This window comes from Kogia breviceps, chromosome 4 (assembly GCF_026419965.1).
Source record: "Kogia breviceps isolate mKogBre1 chromosome 4, mKogBre1 haplotype 1, whole genome shotgun sequence".
Lineage (NCBI taxonomy): Eukaryota > Metazoa > Chordata > Mammalia > Artiodactyla > Physeteridae > Kogia > Kogia breviceps.
The window spans coordinates 51,831,813-51,850,894 of record NC_081313.1 but is presented as its reverse complement, the minus strand read 5'-3'; the positions used below and the strand labels follow the sequence as shown (position 1 = coordinate 51,850,894).

Below are 19,082 nucleotides of genomic sequence, written 5' to 3'. Positions count from 1 at the left end.
CTAACAGGTAATACCAAATATCTTAGAGAGATCCTAAATGCTCTTTGTTCACTCCTCATTTTTAAAAAAATGTCTAATTTCAAAAGTTCAGAATTTTACTAAAATTTTTTAGCTGAAGTTTGTTGGCAAAGTTTAGATTAAAAATTATGTCGGGCTTCCCTGGTGGCACAGTGGTTGGGGGTTCGCCTGCTGATGCAGGGGACGCGGGTTCGTGCCCCGGTCCGGGAGGATCCCACATGCGCGGAGCGGCTGGGCCCGTGAGCCATGGCCGCTGAGCCTGCGCCTCCGGAGCCTGTGCTCCGCAGCGGTGAGAGGCCCGCGTACCGCAAAAAAAAAAAAAAAAAAATTATGTCTATACTTAATGTTAACTGAAAAAGCAAACAAAATTGTTACTATGATAATGAGTAAAGACTGAAAGAGAATATGGGTTAATGAAGAATCAATTACTTTTTAGTGTGGTGGACTTGTGGGTTTTTTCCTTTCTTTTGGGGGAATATGTTACTTTTATGTTATTTATGGAATAACTAGCAATTTAAAAAACAATTTGCAAGTCACTCTGAATATTGGTGTGATAAAACTACTTGACAAGTATCTTAATGTACCACCATACTTCAACAAAGAAAACCTGAAATAGTTTAATATGTGCCTTCCTATACGTGACTTTATTTTTTATTATTATTATTTTTTTCTGTATGCGGGCTTCTCACTGCTGTGGCCTCTCCCGTTGCGGAGCACAAGCTCCGGATGCGCAGGCTCAGCGGCTATGGCTCACGGGCCCAGCCACTCCGCGGCATGTGGGATCCTCCCGGACCAGGGCACGAACCTGTGTTCCCTGCATCAGCAGGTGGACTCTCAACCACTGTGCCACCAGGGAAGCCCTATACGTGACTTTAAACATCTAGTAATCTCCTTGATGAGACTGTATTCTCGCATCAAATATGTATACTCTTCACTACATACTCTACGTTCCACTTGTATTTCCAACTCTGCTTGGAATGCCTTCACTGCTCTGACACTGACGTTTCTAACAACTATTCCTTCTAGACACTGATGCAGTTCTCTTCCTTTCCTATGAAGCTTCTTTAGACTACTCCAAAATCTCATCCCCTGAGTACCTGTAGCACATCTTTTTGCGTCATGCTCTTTAGTCTCACTATATACTATACCAGTTACTTTTGTTATTTTATGCACTTTTTTCCGTTCTCCTAATAGGTTTTTACTTTAAGGTTAGGTTCCTTATCTTAGATGTCTTAGTATGCCCAGCTGTAGTACAAACTTTATAGTGAATAAAAATTCAGATGCTGATGGTAAAAATATATATCAAATTTGACATGTGACTACAAATTTCTGATCACCTGGTTTTGGAGTAATAAGACAAAATTTTCATTTCAAAACACTGCATTTGAATATCTTTGAGTTTATCACTGTGATATGAAATACATGATTTTGGGGGGGTAAAAGGCCCATTAGGAAATCTGCTTTTTCTGGACCTCGGAATACCAGGATAAAATAGAATTTTGTAAAAGAAATCCAAGCCATAAAACCTTTTCCTTATGGAAAATTCTACTTTATCTCTTTTGTTAGGAAAGAAGATAATCTTCTATTCTAAAAGCTACTTCTTTCTATATTTTTGCCAAATTTGTTTCTCCCAAGGAGCATTTCAAACCATTCACTAAACTTAGCAACCTAACTCTGGCTGGCACACTGACTTCCCAGGACAAAGAATTTAATGTACTGAGCTCTACTTAATATTTTTCTAGGTGAATATTAAATCTGTTTTGCAGGGTTGGATCTATGACTTCAATTTTTGTAATATCACAACCACATTTATAAAATATTTAACAGATTGCTAATGTTTTTAGACAGTGACAACAACTACTAAAAGGAAGCACAGGGCAATCATTTAATGAAAGAGGGTGAAAGCCTCACAAAATTAACGAGAATAAAAATCAAGGCATATTGATTCCATGTCAGTTGAAAACAGCAAATTAAAAGAGATCTGCAGTGAAATTATTCACTTTCAATTGAACTTTATGCTCATTTTTCACAAGTAATTCACAGTCATATCAGCAATTTACTCTGATATGAAAAGGAATGTAATACATGAGAATTTTAGTGAAATAAGATCTTAATGTTGAATCTGAAATCCCATTAAGTGCTCAACACTTACCTCTGCATTGTAAAATTTGGTTTTCACATCCAATGGTTTGAGAACCTAGTTGAATAAAGCATATCAATCAAAGGAGATTATTATCATCTGACCATTTATTTTGTTTATCTGTTTTAAATCATAGGGCTTAAATTTGTCAAAGGCATTTTCCAATTTTAATTGTAATAGACTTTTCTAATGGGTATGTAATACTCTTGTAAAAACAAAAACAATCCCAAATGCATTTTTAAAAAAGCCACCGTAATTTCTTGACCGGGTAATAGTTACATGAGTTATATGGATTTGTACTTCATAATAGTTTGTTAAACTGAACACATATATTTTTGTGTATTTCTCTATATATATTTCACAAAGCATGTTTATCAAAATAAGCAATCAAACCTTCTATTTTCTTTTAAAAGCCATGCAAAATCTTAAACAGATGAGTGATAAAAAAAGCAATAGAATAAAGCAAAATTTTTCTTCCTATTTTTGGTACTTTTTCTTCCACTTACAAACAGAGGAATGAAAAATATATATAGTATCATATCTAGATCTACATAACTGTATATGGTCATCTCATTTCCCTATCCACATACATACATGTGTTAAAACAGTGGTTTTTAACTATTTTTGATAATGGACTTCGAAAATTGTGTATAAATAAAAAATTCTAACTACAATTTCAGTGACTCATGAAGTCTCTGGAGGAAGCTTGGTCCACTTAGCCCAAGACAATAATCTCTCATTTAAATATTTCTTTAGAAATCTGATATTATTTACACTTATTTTGTCTGGACTTTACACTCATTTTATCTATCTTCTAGATTCTTTTTGTGTTTTGTCAAGGCATGAAAACACAACACATTTTTTTTCTGAATAAAACATTACCTTGCCAATGATAATTTCTCTACTTTTATTGAACTTACTTTAGTGCAACTTTAGATTGCTAGTAACCACAATGATAATTTCTCTGCTTTTATTTAACTTACTTTAGTCCAACTTTAGATTGCTAGTAATAAGACAAATCCAAAAATATTAAGCTATTTGCTTTATTTGAAGTTTGTTTTTACTGCAGATAAATAGTAGTAATTTCCTAGGGGAAAAAAGGGCATCTAAACACTATTTACCACTGTCATGTTCAATACCTGAAATTTGAAGAATTTTCTAAAATACATTTTTTCTCCACCCTGAGTTGTATAACTCACTGCACACACCAAGCTGAAACAGAAAGATGTTTTAATGATTTTCAATCACTTTCAATTTTGTTTTTTAATAGTTAATCTACTACACTTCAATTCTACCAACAAATTTGGAGAGTATTTATACTAATGACACAAAAGTGTAGCCAAATGAGCTTAGAGCAGGAAAAAAAGAGTTCCAGTAGATATGGATATAATTCCATGAACAAGAAAGCTCTGATTAGTAAAATGAGATATACAATTTTTAGAGCAGGAAGTCAGAAACCTTTTTCTTCAGAAAGTAAAGCATAAGCCAAAATAAATCAGGATAACTAAATAGTTGAATGTAAAAAGTTCATATAAACTAGAAGAAAATACAAATTTTAAAAAAATTCCAGGATGAAGAAAGACTTTTTAATATAAATGCAATGGAAAGGAAAAGACTTCCACAAATTTAGAAATTGGATAAATCAAAAACACTAAAACAAAATTTTAAGAAGAACAACAAACTGGGAAAAAATGCTTCTAACAATATGAAGAGAAATTCTTGTAAACAAAACAATATCTCATTCAAAATAGAAGAAAAGGATATACACATAAATTGTAGTACCATAATCGACTAACAAAAATGTGGAAATGTTCAGCCTCACAAGTAGTCAAAGAAACAAATTAAAATAATGAGATAAGATTTTTCCTTATCTTAGGATTTGGCAAAAATTCTTTCCAAGAAATATCAGGGTTGGTGAGAGTTTAGAGAAACTGACTCTCTTTATACTGTTGGTGGTTATGAGAAATTTAGAAAAGAATCCTTCAGGACAGGAGTCTTAAAAATGCTTATATGCTCCTATAGTAAACCCACTTCAAGCAATCTATTACAGGAAATATTAAGATGCTCACCACTGCATTATTTATAATAGTGAAAGACTGGAAATAATCTAAAGTCCAACATTAGGGTAAACAAATTACAATACACAGTCCAAGTGTGTAAGATAAATTCATTTTAAAAAGAATGTTTTCAAAGAATACTGACTCAACTGGGTTCATGGTGTATTAAAAAAGATAAAACCATGTGTAATATGATCAAAATTCTATAAAATATTATTTAAGTTACTTATACACATCTGTTTTATATATATATGCACATAAAGGATTGAAATATACCAATATTATAATAGTGGCTATACTAGGTGGTGACATTACAGGTAATTTAATTTCTATTTTATACTTGTACCTAGTACTAAACCAGGTGCTAGGTATTTAGAGTTGATCAAAACTCAATACCTGGGCTTCCCTGGTGGCGCAGTGGTTGAGAATCCGCCTGCTGATGCAGGGGTCACGGGTTCGTGCCCCGGTCCGGGAAGATCCCACGTGCCGCGGAGCGGCTGGGCCCGTGAGCCATGGCCACTGAGCCTGTGCGTCCGGAGCCTGTTCTCCGCAACGGGAGAGGCCACAACAGTGAGAGGCCCGCGTATCGCAAAAAAAAAAAAAAAAAAAAAAAAAAAAAAAAAAAAAAAAAAAAAAAAAAAAAAACACTCAATACCTGCTCTCCAAGTGCTCACAGTTGGAAGCAGTGTAGCAAGGTACAGGTTATGAAGTTAGATTTAGATTTGAGTTCTATGCCATTATGTGCTAGCTATTAAATTCTCTAAGAGTCTCATTTTCTATAAAATGGGGATTTTACACATTTAATATCATTTCAATAAAATCAATTTCAACAAATATTGACCAGTTTTCTCACTAAACCCCGGGGATGCAGGTGACTTTGTGGAACTCATACTTTAATGGGAATGGCAGGCACTCAGTAAGTAATGCCAAGCATAAAAGACAGAAAAAAATGACAAGTTATGGATGCTATAAAATAGACAAGAAGGGGAATTTTATCTAGTCTAGGAGGTCAAAAAGTCTCTTTGAGAAAGTCATGAATCTGAGATATGACGAAGTAGAAGTAAACTAAACAAAATGACACAGGCATTCCTTTGTAAGGGAAGGATACATTTCAAGTAACAGAGCAGTTCAGAGGTAAAAGAAGTCCAATATGACTGCAGAGTAGAGAGGGAGGGAAGCATGATGAAAGGTGAGAACTAGAGTACGTAGTTGGTAAGGATTAGTTGTGGAGAGCTCTGCAAAACCTATACGGTTAGAATTTCCTAAGGGTAGTAGGAGATCACTGAAGTGTTAAGTGACTTATCCAAGATCACATAATTAAATAAATAATCAAGCTAAAATGTGAACTCCAGAAAATCTGACTCAAAGCTCATACCAACCACAGAATATATATTAAAAACTGCCTACAACAGAGCTTGTCACCAAAATGAATTAAATAATAGATAATATTACATATTTCTTTAAGACAAAGAAGAGAAGCAAAAATGGTGACGTTAAGTGGAGATGAAGAGAGGCTACTGAGAGACAGGTAATAAGAACAAACAGGATTTTGTGTATCAACTGGATATGGGGGTGGTAAGGCAGATAGAGAAGTCTAAAATTACTTTAGATGGTTGAAATTTTCATATTTGCCTCTCAGACAAAGAAAAATACAGCATTCACACTCAAATACATACACAGGCCAGGAATACAGTATTTGAGATTTTTTTCCCTCATACCTTTACTTTGGTTCTCTATTTTTGAACTCTCAGGGTAGAGTATATTTATACAGTTAAATACAGAACTGAAAAACTGTGAATTTAAAAATAAATGTTATTAACATCAGTTAGCATTTCAAAAGAATAAATGTACTTTTAGAGTGCTACCTGGGTTTTAAAGGTTTGCATGGATTTTTATTTTTAGATAAGATTGTAGATGCAAAAATGAAACTACAGATAAGTAAAGATAAATTAAGATATTTTTTCCTTTCAAAAATAAACATTTTGTTTAAAGTTTGTTTCTGGCAAGCATGTAAACATGGTACATAAAACTCCTTCTGAAGTAGGTTCTTAGGCTTAATAAAAAGTGGAATAAGTGGAAATAAAGCAAAAATTTCAAATAAAGGCATATATAAGTAAAAGCCTCTGAGATCTAGTAAAATTAATTCTTACATGTGTGTTCCAATCTCCTTTACTTCATGGTGTATGACATCATCTATACAACAATCAGGTTTAAGTTCAGCCACCGCAGCATTGGAGGCTGAAAGATTTAAACGCTGAGAACTTGTCTGAAGATCAGCCTTGAAAGAGAGAATAAAATCCAAATGAGACTGGTTACCTACAGGGCGTGGATAAGTATGGGTGGAAAGAATAGGGGAACAAGAACAAGGAAGTAGGGATGAAGAGGGAGCAACACGTCTCTGTGTACATCTTTTTGTATAGCTCTGATGTTAGGAACAGGGTAGTGGTTCACACACACACACCTAAAAATAAATATTGATAAAATCAATCCAAAATGTAATACAAACAGTACCAAATGAACCTAACTGTATTACAAATGAACACAACCATACTGGGAGGAGGAAAGGGAAAAAAAGAACTAACTTAAGTTTGGCAAACAAAAGCTAAAACTGAAAAGAACGGCACACAAATGTTTTACTCTAGCTAGCCCATTTGCTGTTTTGCAGGTGTATGGATTAGCAGTTCTGAAACTTCTACATGTATACTAGGACAAAACAAAAAAATATATATTATGGATAACAAGAGACAAGTTTCTTACTTTTGGAGAAAAAAAGGTACAAATAAGGAAAGGGAGAAGCCTGCAATGAAACCTTTGGTGCTGGACTGGAATTTGGGGCATCAGTATGAACATACGGTTTTGAAATTTATATATATACAGATGGGTATTACAGAAACATATATAGATGTGTACAAATGCGTTAGTATATAACACTAAAAGGTAAAAGGTAAGTAATCATTCAAAACAGCATTAGATGTCGGAGACCAGCTGATTTGTAGAACTAGAGATCAGCATTAAAGTCATCAGCTAAGAAAGGAACACTTTCTCTCTTGCCCCTACCAAGTTACTTTCTATCATATTCCCTCCCTTATTCCTTTTGAACATTGATCATTTTCTCTAATTCTCTTAGATGGCATCCTCCCTCAAGCTCAGCTACTTTCTATCACATTCAATTTTAACTTTCTTTGTAACATTTATTATGATCTATAATTACCTTATTTATGATTTTGTTTACCTGTTTCCTTCTGTCTCCCCTACCAAAGATGTAAGGTCTGTTGAGGCAGGAACCTCTTGCCTTCTCTTGTTCACCACTATAACATGGTGCCTGGCACACAGAAGGCAATTAATAAATGTCTGTTGCATACTGAATGAAGTTATGATAAAACTTCAAGGCAAATGTCAAGAAAAATTCAGAGAAAGCAAAGATCACATTAAGTCATGGGGATTAGGGGAGGTTTTGTCCATAAGAGTACAGATTTTTTAAAAGCTTTTTTTTTTTTTTTTTTTTAAATCAGTTAACAGGCTTTCTGCAGTTAATTCTAACCTAACATTCTTAATGCAGGTACTTCCAAGTGGGATATTTATTAGTGCTGTCTTTTTTGTTATTATATTCAGTTATTAAACAGTAGTAGCTCACATTTATTGGGCACCTACTATGTGCAAGGCCCTGTTCTAAGCACATTACTCATTTAATGCCCACAACCCTGAAGTAGGTCATTATACTATCCCTATTTTACAGACAAACCAAGGCACATGGAAGGAACAACTCCCCTTAGGTTATACAACTAATAAGTAATGAAGCTGAAATTCAAAATTCTTTAACAAACATTTTTGAAATTAGAGAAGAGGGGGAAAAGAAAAGAAACAGTCAAACCCATGGGCTTTCTGTCCACTGTGTTTTCCTATGTATCATTTTTTAAACATTAATCATAACTATAGCATGTATTATATATGGCTGAACACTTTTACTTTTCTCCTTTTTCATCTTATAAACACTGCTGCACTTAACATTTATTTCCTAATTACCTACGAGGGCTTTTCCAGGAGCTGGAGATACACCAGTGAACAACAGACCAAAATCCCTGCCCCTAGGGAATTTAAATGTTTGGGGAAAAATAATATAGAGTAAAGGAGGAATGGAGGGCTGACTTGAGGTAGGGGAATACAATTAAAATCACAGGGTCGGCTTCATGCTGCAAATTGGTTTTTAGATGAGCAGTATTTTAAAAGGGAGAGAGGAAAGGGGAAATGGAGAATCATTTCAAGTAAGTTAAAAAAAGCAAAACACCTTAAGTGTAAAAGCTCAAGATCAAGAAAGAGTTTGGTATAATTAAGGAATTCATGTTAAAAAATAAGAAAAAATCATTTAAAAACATCTAGACTAAACTTCAAGCGAATAGAGGCCTTGTCTCTTTTGTTTCCTGCTATAACCCCAGTATCTAGAATTGTGCCTGGAATATATACTTGTTGAATGAATGAACAAATGCCTATTACTCACCATTGGTTCTCAAAGTATGGTTCCCAGACTAACAGAATCAGCATCACCTGAGAACATGTTAGAAATGTAAATTCTGGGAATTCCCTGGTGGTCCAGTGGTTAGGACTTTGCGCTTCCACTGTCAGGGGCCTGGGTTTGATCCCTGGTTGGGGAACTAAGCTCCCACAAGCCCCGTGGTGTGGCCAAAAAAAAAAAAAGGTAAATTCTTGGGCACCATTTCAGATTGATTAAATCAGAAACACTGGGGGTAAGGCTCAGCAATCAGTGTTTTAAAAAGTCCTCCCGATGATTTTAATACCTTCTAAAGTTTAAGAACCAATAGTACAGGGACTTCCCTGGTGGTCTCGTGGTTAAGAATCCATCTTCTAATGCAGGGGATGCCAGTTTGACCCCTGGTCGGGGAACTAAGATCCCACATGCTGCGGGGTTACTGAGCCTGGGTACCACAACTACAGAGCCTGTGCACTCTGGAGCCCATGCAACGTAACTAGAGAGAAGGCTGCAAGCTGCAACTAAGACCTGATGCAGCCAAAAATAAATAAATAAAATAAAAATAAACCACCAATGGTACAGATCATTACAGTTATTTTTTTTAAAAATTATTTATTTATTTATTTTTGGCTGCACTGGGTCTTTGTTGCTGCGTGTGGGCTTTCTCTAGTTGAGGCGAGCGGTGGTTACTCTTTGTTGTGGTGCGCGGGCTACTCATTGCAGTGGCTTCTTTTGCTGAGGACCATGGGATCTAGGCGTGTGGGCTTCAGTAGTTGTGGCTTGTGGACTTGGTTGCTCCCCAGCATGTGGGATCGTCCTGGACCACAGCTCGAACCTGTGTCCCCTGCATTGGCAGGCAGACTCCCAACCACTGCACCACCAGGGAAGTCCCTACTATTTTTTTATTTATAGTACACTACACTGTCTTTTGTTTATAGAACACTTCATGTTTTAGTAGCATGCTAAGGTTTTCAGACTTATTGCTGAAAATTATTTTTCAATTAAAAAACAAACAGAAAACCCCCTAGTGGTTTCCAGTTAAACATGATAGATTATATAGCATTTTTATTCTCAAAAGCAACACTAGGATGTCAGTAAAGGAAGTAAAAGAGTACAGATTCATAATCTCTTTTCCACATTCCAAAATTCCAAGAGCTATAAAAAATTAAACTTTTGAGAGCAGAATTCTGAGTAGCTGAAGTAATGGCAGTGGAGTAACTGAATCTCCCGAGTCATCCTCAAATAAATAAATAAAATTTAAAAACTATACAAACTCAGTGTTAGTATAGCTAGAGAGCAGCAAATGTCTAAACTTCAAATTTCTGCTAGCTATTTCTCATGCTCTTGTCATGAGCCTTTGCAAAGAACAAGAGAAGTTCATGAAAAATTGAGCTTAAGAGAGAAAAGGAAGGTAGAGACAGTCCTAAGAATGATGAAAAGTACTGCCAGAAAGACAAAGTCTATCCTAAGTGTCAAAATACTGAGAAAGTACATTACTGGAAGATGAGAGCACAGCCCACAGGAGATATAACAGTACGTTTAATGGTGAAGAGGCAATTCTGGAAAGATAACAATTTAGGGGAAGAAGAGGGTTAAAAAGGAGGAGAACCTTTTAGAAACTGTCAGTGAAGAGAAAATGAAGGAGGAGGAGAAAATTGAGGATGCTGTCACTTAAAAGAAAGAGAAAAACTGAGGAACACTCAACCCTTTCTTCTTCCACCACCCTCCCAAAAGCCACCCAATAAAGAAACGACACATTTCTTTCAAGGCTTTAAGAGAGTATTCTTGAACTAAGAATATCAAAGCACCCCAAACTGCATTTCACAGAATGCAAAGCTAGCAACAGTCTTAATCCATACAAAAATACTAGTAAAAAAATCCACACAATGATAATTTAAACAATTCACTGATCCAAACTGCCACCCAAAACTAATAGTGAAACAAGAAAACTGCAACACAATATTCAAAGTGAATTAAATACCCTCAAAAAAACATTTGGAGATAATTATAAAGCACCCAAGGAAATATACATTTGAATGAAAATTTACTAAGGGGAACTAAATAAAAGCAAAGAAGAGCCAATTTATATGTAATTGGAGCCTGTACAATGATAAACAAAATGCTAGTTCTTAGTTAAGAGTAAGAAGATTCTTGGTGGGCACTGTACTGCTCAATAAACATTAGCTATTTCTGTTATTATGCCAAACACCACTGCCTTTATAGAAATTAAAACTGAGCAGAGGGGCTTCCCTGGTGGCGCAGTGGTTGAGAGTCCGCCTGCTGATGCCAGGGACGCGGGTTCGTGCCCCGGTCCGGGAAGATCCCACATGCCGCGGAGCGGCTGAGCCCGTGAGCCATGGCCGCTGAGCCTGTGCGTCCGGAGCCTGTGCTCCGCAACGGGAGAGGCCACAGCAGTGAGAGGCCCGCGTACCGCAAAAAAAAAAAAAAAAACTGAGCAGAGCCCACAGAAATATGATCACATATTTTATAAGAAATACACTATGGTAATATTTGTTCTTTTTAACATTTACTTAAATTACACACATTTGCTGATTTATTCATCTTACAAAAATAAATTCAACATTTACTGAATGCCAACGGTATGACAGGAAAAAAGTATACATTCTCAAAGTTCTGAACGTCAGTCCTTTTCATAATCAAATGCAGAGGTCAGCAAACTTTTTCTTTAAAAGGTCAGATAGCAAATATTTTAGACTTTGCAGGTCATACAGTTTGTTGCCACTACACAATTCTGATGTTGTAGCTTGAAATCTGCCACAGATAATAAATGGATGAATGTGGCTATGTGTCAATAAAATTTTACTTACGGACTGAAATTTGAATTTTATATAATTTTCACATCACAAAATAAGCTTTTGTTTCTTTTCAATCATTTAAAAATGTAAAACCTTCCTTAGCTCATTCTTAGCATAGCTTCATACTGTCTTGCAAAAACAGGCAATGGATCAACTTTGGCCTGCACGTTATAGTTTGCCAACCCCGATCTAATGAAAGGCAGAAACCCTATCCATAGAGTGACAAACATATGTACATGTATGCAAAAATTTGCATCCAATTTCTGGTAGTTGGTTCATATATGGAACTTGGAATATTTTCTTTCTGAGATCCTTTTCAATTCTAGTACTTGCTGATCATTTTTCAATCTCATTCTAACTGGACTTCCCTTTCCCTTCCATAGGCAATGTTCTAGTGACCTAAACTCACCACTTGAAGATGGCTTTGATCACTTCTCAACAACATATGATGAATTTTTCCTTTTTTTATGCCCTTTCTTTTTGGGAATAAATTTCCAGTTGTTTAACTGAGCTAGCATATTCTCTCTCTTGATTTCTCAAAACTGCAAGAATATTCTAACTGGCCTATTTCCTACAAACCATCCCATACAATGCTTAAATGACAGTCTTCCAACATAGCCTGAATACCTCTGCTCAAAAGTCTCCACTGACTGCACAATGTCTTAAAATAACCTTAGCCTTAGTCTTGCTTTTAAGATGCTCCACTGTATGGCTACTACATATCTCTACAACCTTACCTACTCTTACTAAGTGAGTTCTGTTCACTGCTACAAGAACACATTCCATATTCCTATGTCTCTGCTTCCAATTACCATGTCCCTCTTTGTCTTTTCTTCTAAATCCTGCCATTCTTTCAAGATCCTCGTGTGCTCCCTTCTCCTTCAATAAGCCTTCCTGAATGATGCAATCCCCAGTGATCTTTCCTCCTGTTTCAAATTTTATTATGTTAATCACAAATTATTAACATAAAATTTAAAGTGTTATTTACCTTTGGTACATTTTCTCATCCAAGCTATCACAAATTTTGAGGATAAGGAAAAATGATTCTGTGCACAGCATATCTTAGAACTTTAGGTGTTCAATTAATACTTGTTATTAATGACAATTAAAAAGTCCAGTATCAAGCAGGCATTTTAATGAAGTTTCAAAACATAAGAAGAGAAATTAAAAAGTTAAAAAAAATTATCTCAAATAAGAATGCCACTTACTTTAACCAATATATCTTTTACAACTTGATTGCTATCATTATGAACGCTGATATAACTGGAAAAGGTCTCTCCCAAAAATATATTCCTGTGAAATAAAATAAATTTTTAGGCAGAAATCCATTCAACTTTCATCATAAATCTTCTATTTGTGCACCACTGAGAACGTCAAATGGAGAAATTACTAAAGAATAGAGATCAGGTGAAATACTATTTCAATATTTCTTTCTTTATACTAAGCTGCTCACTCATTACCTAGTGCAATTAAAAATACAGATTTAATCTATAAAACATGCTATATATCTTGACCCTCAACTACTGCCAAAACTGCCAGCCCTCCTAAAAATAAGTCATTGAAATCAGATCCATGTTAAGAATCTGAAGATTTGATACTGAGGAGGCTAGAGAAAGGCAGTTTTTTTTTGTTTGTTTTTTGTTTTTTTTTTGGCGGTACGCGGGCGTCTCACTGTTGTGGCCTCTGTCGTTGCGGAGCACAGGCTCTGGACGTGCAGGCTCAGCGGCCATGGCTCACAGGCCCAGCCGCTCCGTGGCATGTGGGATCCTCTCAGACCAGGGCACGAACCCGTATCCCCTGCATCTGCAGGCGGACTCTCAACCACTGCGCCACCAGGGAAGCCGGAAAGGCAGTTTTTGAAATAAGTTATGCCCCGAATCTAGAAGAGACCAAGTTATTGATCTCAGAGTACTTTTTACCAATTTATTTTATTTTTCTTTTTCTAAGTCATTCTAATAAAAATAATGACTAGTGGCATTACTTTATAAGTATATGTTATATATATATAATGCATATAAACATATAAATATATGTAGATATATTTATAAAAATATTTTAATATGAATACATTTTTTACATGAATATATTTCTAAGCTTTCAAGACACTAGCCAATGACCACATCCTGTAAACCTTTTGAAAAAACCTGAAAAATTCCTTTTGGTCTCAAATTGTCTCTGTTGCAAACAGAATGGAACCAGGGACTTCTACCTCAGTAATAATCTAGAGTAAGAGAATAGCTAAGAGCAAGAGAAGGAATAAAATATTTAGAACTCCTAATGAGCTGACAAGTCCAATAACTTAAGTTGGTAAAGGGCTGCGATGGTGAATAAAAGAGCTGCTTCTGAAAGACATTGAGATTAAATCAGTTAAAATAAAAAGAATATGTAGGCATTAAACAATATAATAAGATCTAAAGAAGAAAGTTAAAATTCTACCACCCTAGGAACCACTGTTAATATTTTGGTATGCATCTTATTTTTTTAATTAAAAAAAAACCCCAGAATCACATAGTATAATTTTGGTAAAACTTTTTTTTGTTTTCAGCCACATACATGTATCATGAGCATTTTCCCATGCCATAGTTACTTTTTGAAAACATGATTTGTAATGGCTTCAGAGTGTTTCTGTGTTTCTAATGTGAACATATCATTCTTACCCAAAATTCTGTGGTAAAGTCAACATTTCTCCCAACATTAAAATCTCTGCACCATTTACAGTTGAAGGATCATCTCTCATGAGCTGGTTAAAGAGGTCTCCTGTAGAAAGAGAAAAACATCAAATTCTAACACCTACCTTGTAAATAACTTTTATTTATGTGCAGAAATAGCTGGGAGAGATATTTAAAAAAATAATCTCATAACAAAAACTATATTAAAAAAAATCTAATTTCTAATCTTCACTACAACAAATGAATGCCAAAAAAATTCTGTTTCTACAGAAAATGAACACTTCAGGAACAAAGGAAAATGTAGGTCATGAGATATATAGAAAGCTCCAATGATTTTTAAATAAAGGGAATGCTAACACACATTGATGGAACATTTAAGGATAAATGAAATTTTAATAGTGTCATTACGAGGAATGTATTTTTACTAAAACTAAAATAAAAGTCTCTAGTTGCCATGGATATCAATAGTATTTTGATGTATAGATTATGATTGAGACCTATTACTCAGATGGCCACCATTCACACGTACAAAAACAGGCAACAAATAATGCAGCAAAGAGTTAGTGTAAGATTGGCAAGGTTAGGCTTATTCCAAGGTAAGGCAATCCACGTTTCAACTTTTCCCTAGGTGCAAGTAGGATAAAGCATGTGTCATACCAGGCAAGTCTTTCTCTTCACATGTTACTGGAATATTGGTGAATAAAGTAGGCTTAGTCAATCGCATCACTGTGAATTGGGAAAGTACACAAAAAAAGAAAAAAGAAAGAAAGAAAATATTAATCATTTTATGCCAGTATTCGCAAGTTGAATGTATGGTATTCATCAATTTTACACTAGTATAAAATATAATCGAAATACTTCCTAAACAATATAATATTAAGTATTTCCTAAGATTATTACATAGCAATGATTCACTAATAAAAATGTTAGGATATAACAAAAAGAATTTTATATATGACAAAAAGAAAGAACAATTTTGCTTTTATTTACAACCTAATGAATTATAAAAATTAAATGCAAATGCAATATGGCTCATTATACAAAAAGTAGAAAATAAACTAATTTCAAAGCTTATGGTTTATTACAAGAATAAGGCTTTAAAAAAATCTTGAATGACTTCGCTGTAAACAATATCAACAAAATATTAACCAATGTTAGTCTGATAGGGACAAGAATTTAGATGTACCATTCTGAATATGAAACAATAATTTTATGCCAAAAGGATTTTTGTTAACTTTATTCCTTGGTTATAATCACTGGCCACTGAAGTTCAGTAAGTGGCCCTTTAAGTAATATTAATTCTTTGTAAAAATTATGAAAGTGTCAGTTAATGTGTAGGTTTATAAAATTCCAACCCAAACTAGTATTTGTTCTCGGAACATGACAGAATGTATCTAAAATTTATCTAGAAAAACAAATAAATAAAAATAAGCTAAAGAAATTAATAGGAAATAATGGTAAAAAACTGGACATAAAAAACTGGACATAACATGTAATAAAACATTTAAGCCCATAATCAACTAACTGGCTTATTAATACAAGACCATACTGACATGTTAGATAATTTTAAAAAATTATTAGGATGCAGCAAAAACAAATCAACATTATAAGGTGCTAGGACAACTGTTTCACTATCTGGGAAAAAAGAAATTTAGTTTTCAAATTCATTTCAAATATTAAGCTGCATATGTATCAAATAGTTGGACAAAAATTAAGCAAGAGAAAACTAGAAAAAGTGAAAATTAAACCTAGTCTAGCGGGGATAGGACATTCTAATTAAAAAAATCTTTTGCAATTTTTTGTTAAGATTGACATTTGACCACATCAAAATAAAGACAAAAATATAGAAGTAAAAATCATAGAAACTCATAAAACATTTCAGAAAATGAATCCCAGAAGACTGTTTCTTTATAGTCTATTAAGTAAAAATCATAGAAACTCATAAAACATTTCAGAAAATGAATCACAGAAGACTGTTTCTTTATAGTCTATTAAGATGTTCATTCAACTCAAAACTCAAATCTTCAAAGACTATTGATCTAAATGGTCAATGCACAATATGTGGTATTCGTTAATGTATGTAAAAATGTACCACTAACTACTAATTAACTAGCTATATCATTCATATCAAATTTAGTGCCTTCCTCATTTTGGTCTTAGCTTAAATGTCATCTTTCTCAGAAAAGAAGCAACAGGTCACCCTGTTTCTCACATAGCACCTTGTATTTATCACGAATTATGTTTATTCACTTATAAGTTTATAGCACTCCTATCCAAACTCCTTGAAGTTTAGGCTCTTATGTATCATGTTAAGTTTTGTGGGCTCGGTGCTTGACACAGGTTCTGGCGCATAGTATTAACGCCTCACCAAACTCTTCAAGTAAGTGGTATTTTTGAAGATGTAAAGTTTCAAGAACTGAGGCCATTAAACAATGTTATATTAAATAGATGGCCGCAGACTTCACTCTGCTCAAAAATAATTTTCCCTATTATTAATTATAAGCACAGGGTCATAAACCTGGAATGTCATGCTTTATTAGAAACATCCCATGGGTATTCCAAGTCCACTCTATTTCAAACAGAACATTAACAAGCTACACATCAATGAGGTGGGTGGGGGAGTGAATGGGGAAGTGTTTCAAACCTCTTTCACTCTTACTTTTCACCAGGAAAACATTAAAATTAAGTACAATCTGCAGGGGATAAAAAGGTGTTCTGAAAATGACACATAGGAAACAGTTTTTTTCACAATCTTTCAAGACTCTAAGCTCAACTGTAACACCAACTGGTGCTCTTTCCCTTTTTTTCATTTCAGGTGAGACCAAATCTTAACAAATAAAGAGGAAATACACTCTCAAGGGAATCCTGAAACACTTTTTAAAAAGTGTTCTTCACAACACTGTAAATCAACTATATATCCCAATAAAAATTTTATACCCCAATAAAATTTTTTTAAAAAAGAAAGTTATACTCAGTTAATAGTAAAAAGTAAACAAGTTAAAATAAACATAAATTTGGAGTGATCAAAAATAAAAGTGTTCTTGAATTCACCTAGATGTGTAGCCAGCTTATTTGCTTATTATATGCTCAAACTTCCATTATGTACAAAAGTCCTTTAAAGCTTAGTTTTTACTGATGCTATGGTTTTCTAGGGGATGAGACAGTAGAGGGTAAAGAACAGTAGAGGGTAAAGAACAACCCTCCATTAAAAATAAAAACATTCCAAGCTGGTATTTAAAGTACCAGTTTCCGGGCTTCCCTGGTGGCACAGTGGTTGAGAGTCCACCTGCCGATGCAGGGGACACGGGTTTGTGCCGCGGTCCGGGAAGATCCCACATGCCACGGAGTGGCTGGGCCCGTGAGCCATGGCCGCTGAGCCTCCACGTCCGGAGCCTGTGCTCCAAAACGGGGGAGGCCACAACAGTGAGCGGCCCGCATACCGCAAAAAAAAAAAAAAAAGTACCAGTTTTCTTCCTATTTTCAAAAGAGGGTAAAAAATCAGCAATAGGGGATAGCAGTTGGTAAGAAATACTATCATCCTGTGGAGGCAAAGAAAATTACCATATAGCACAATTTGTCATATTGCAGATTTTTAAACACAAACTGAGAAAGCCAAGTTTGTAACATAAAACTATCTCATTCCTTTAAAGAAGATGTGGCACATATATACAATGGAATATTACTCAGCCATAAAAAGAAACGAAGTTGAGTTGTTTGTAGTGAGGTGGATGGACCTAGAGTCTGTCATACAGAGTGAAGTAAGAAAGAAAGAGAAAAACAAATACCATATGCTAACACATATATGTGGAATCTAAAAAAAAATATGGAGACGCAAGAGGGAGGAGATACGGGGATATATGTACATGTATAGCTGATTCATTTTGTTATAAAGCAGAAACTAACACACCATTGTAAAGCAATTATACTCTAATAAAGATGTTAAAAACAAACAAAAAACTATTGTAAAGCAATTATACTCCAATAAAGATGTTAAAAACAAAAAACTATCTCATTCCTTGAAGGATGATCCAAAGTATGTCCACATCAAGTATAGATTTAAATCTTACTATTTCCTGTCTTATAATGAATTAATGAAACTCAAAAATTAAACACAATGTTAGAAAAGAGAAAATGTCAACAAAAAACAGGGTTTAAAAAAAAACTGGGGCTTCCCTGGTGGCGCAGTGGTTGAGAATCCGCCTGCCGATGCAGGGGACATGGGTTCGTGCCCCGGTCCGGGAAGATCCCACATACCGTGGAGCGGCTGGGCCCGTGAGCCACGGCTGCTGAGCCTGTGTGTCCGGAGCCTGTGCCCCACAACGGGAAAGGCCACAACAGTGAGAGGCCCGTGTACCACAAAAAAAAAAAAAAAAAAAGAGGCAAACAAGAATATGTGATTTTTAGTCGAGTGATAAATATTCACTACACACAACGCATAGTTACTGCCATGTGTAGAAACACTCTCAGTGGAACTCACAAAATACAGACATTTGATTTACTTATGAAATTCAGGTTTCATCTAAAATCTTATTAAAAAAACTTTTTAAAGTCTTCAGTAAATTGAAAAAAAAATAGGCTTGAGGTTATAAACTAATGAATTAGCCCAGTTCAACTTACCTATACATTTTGCTTGGCCACAACATTAAAAAAATTATGTCGAATCTTCTTGACTTTCAGAGTCCTTACCACATTCTATAGTCTTACTTTTCTAGTTCCTGAAGGCATTCAAGTTTGTGAACCTTGGAATAATCTGGGGCATTCTGAGTGGCATAAATCAAAGTGAACCATTATGCAGGAGCTCATCTTAGAAATTTTCAAAAAATGGTCTTTAAATTATTTGCTAAGTTGGCAAATAATTTAAATTCATGTGATGCCCTCCACATCTTTTATCTTAGA

The 19,082-nt window shown here is 34.8% G+C and overlaps 1 protein-coding gene across 9 annotated transcripts in view; it reads right to left on the bottom strand.

Moving 5' to 3' along the window:
- TRAPPC13 (trafficking protein particle complex subunit 13) overlaps nt 1-19,082 on the bottom strand; it is a 34,552-nt gene that overhangs the window by 8,808 nt on the left and 6,662 nt on the right. For 5 of the 9 annotated variants that reach the window (XM_059062311.2, XM_067031043.1, XM_059062312.2 and 2 more), the window contains 6 exons: nt 14,844-14,912; nt 14,175-14,274; nt 12,726-12,810; nt 6,366-6,493; nt 3,298-3,370; nt 2,171-2,215 (listed from right to left, as the gene is read on the bottom strand). In XM_059062311.2, coding sequence (XP_058918294.1) covers nt 2,171-2,215; nt 3,298-3,370; nt 6,366-6,493; nt 12,726-12,810; nt 14,175-14,274; nt 14,844-14,912 — 500 coding nt within the window. Of the gene's footprint in view, nt 1-2,170; nt 2,216-3,297; nt 3,371-6,365; nt 6,494-7,447; nt 7,538-12,725; nt 12,811-14,174; nt 14,275-14,843; nt 14,913-19,082 lie in introns of all 9 variants that reach the window. The other 4 variants (XM_059062308.2, XM_059062309.2, XM_067031040.1 and 1 more) reach the window with 1 other exon arrangement.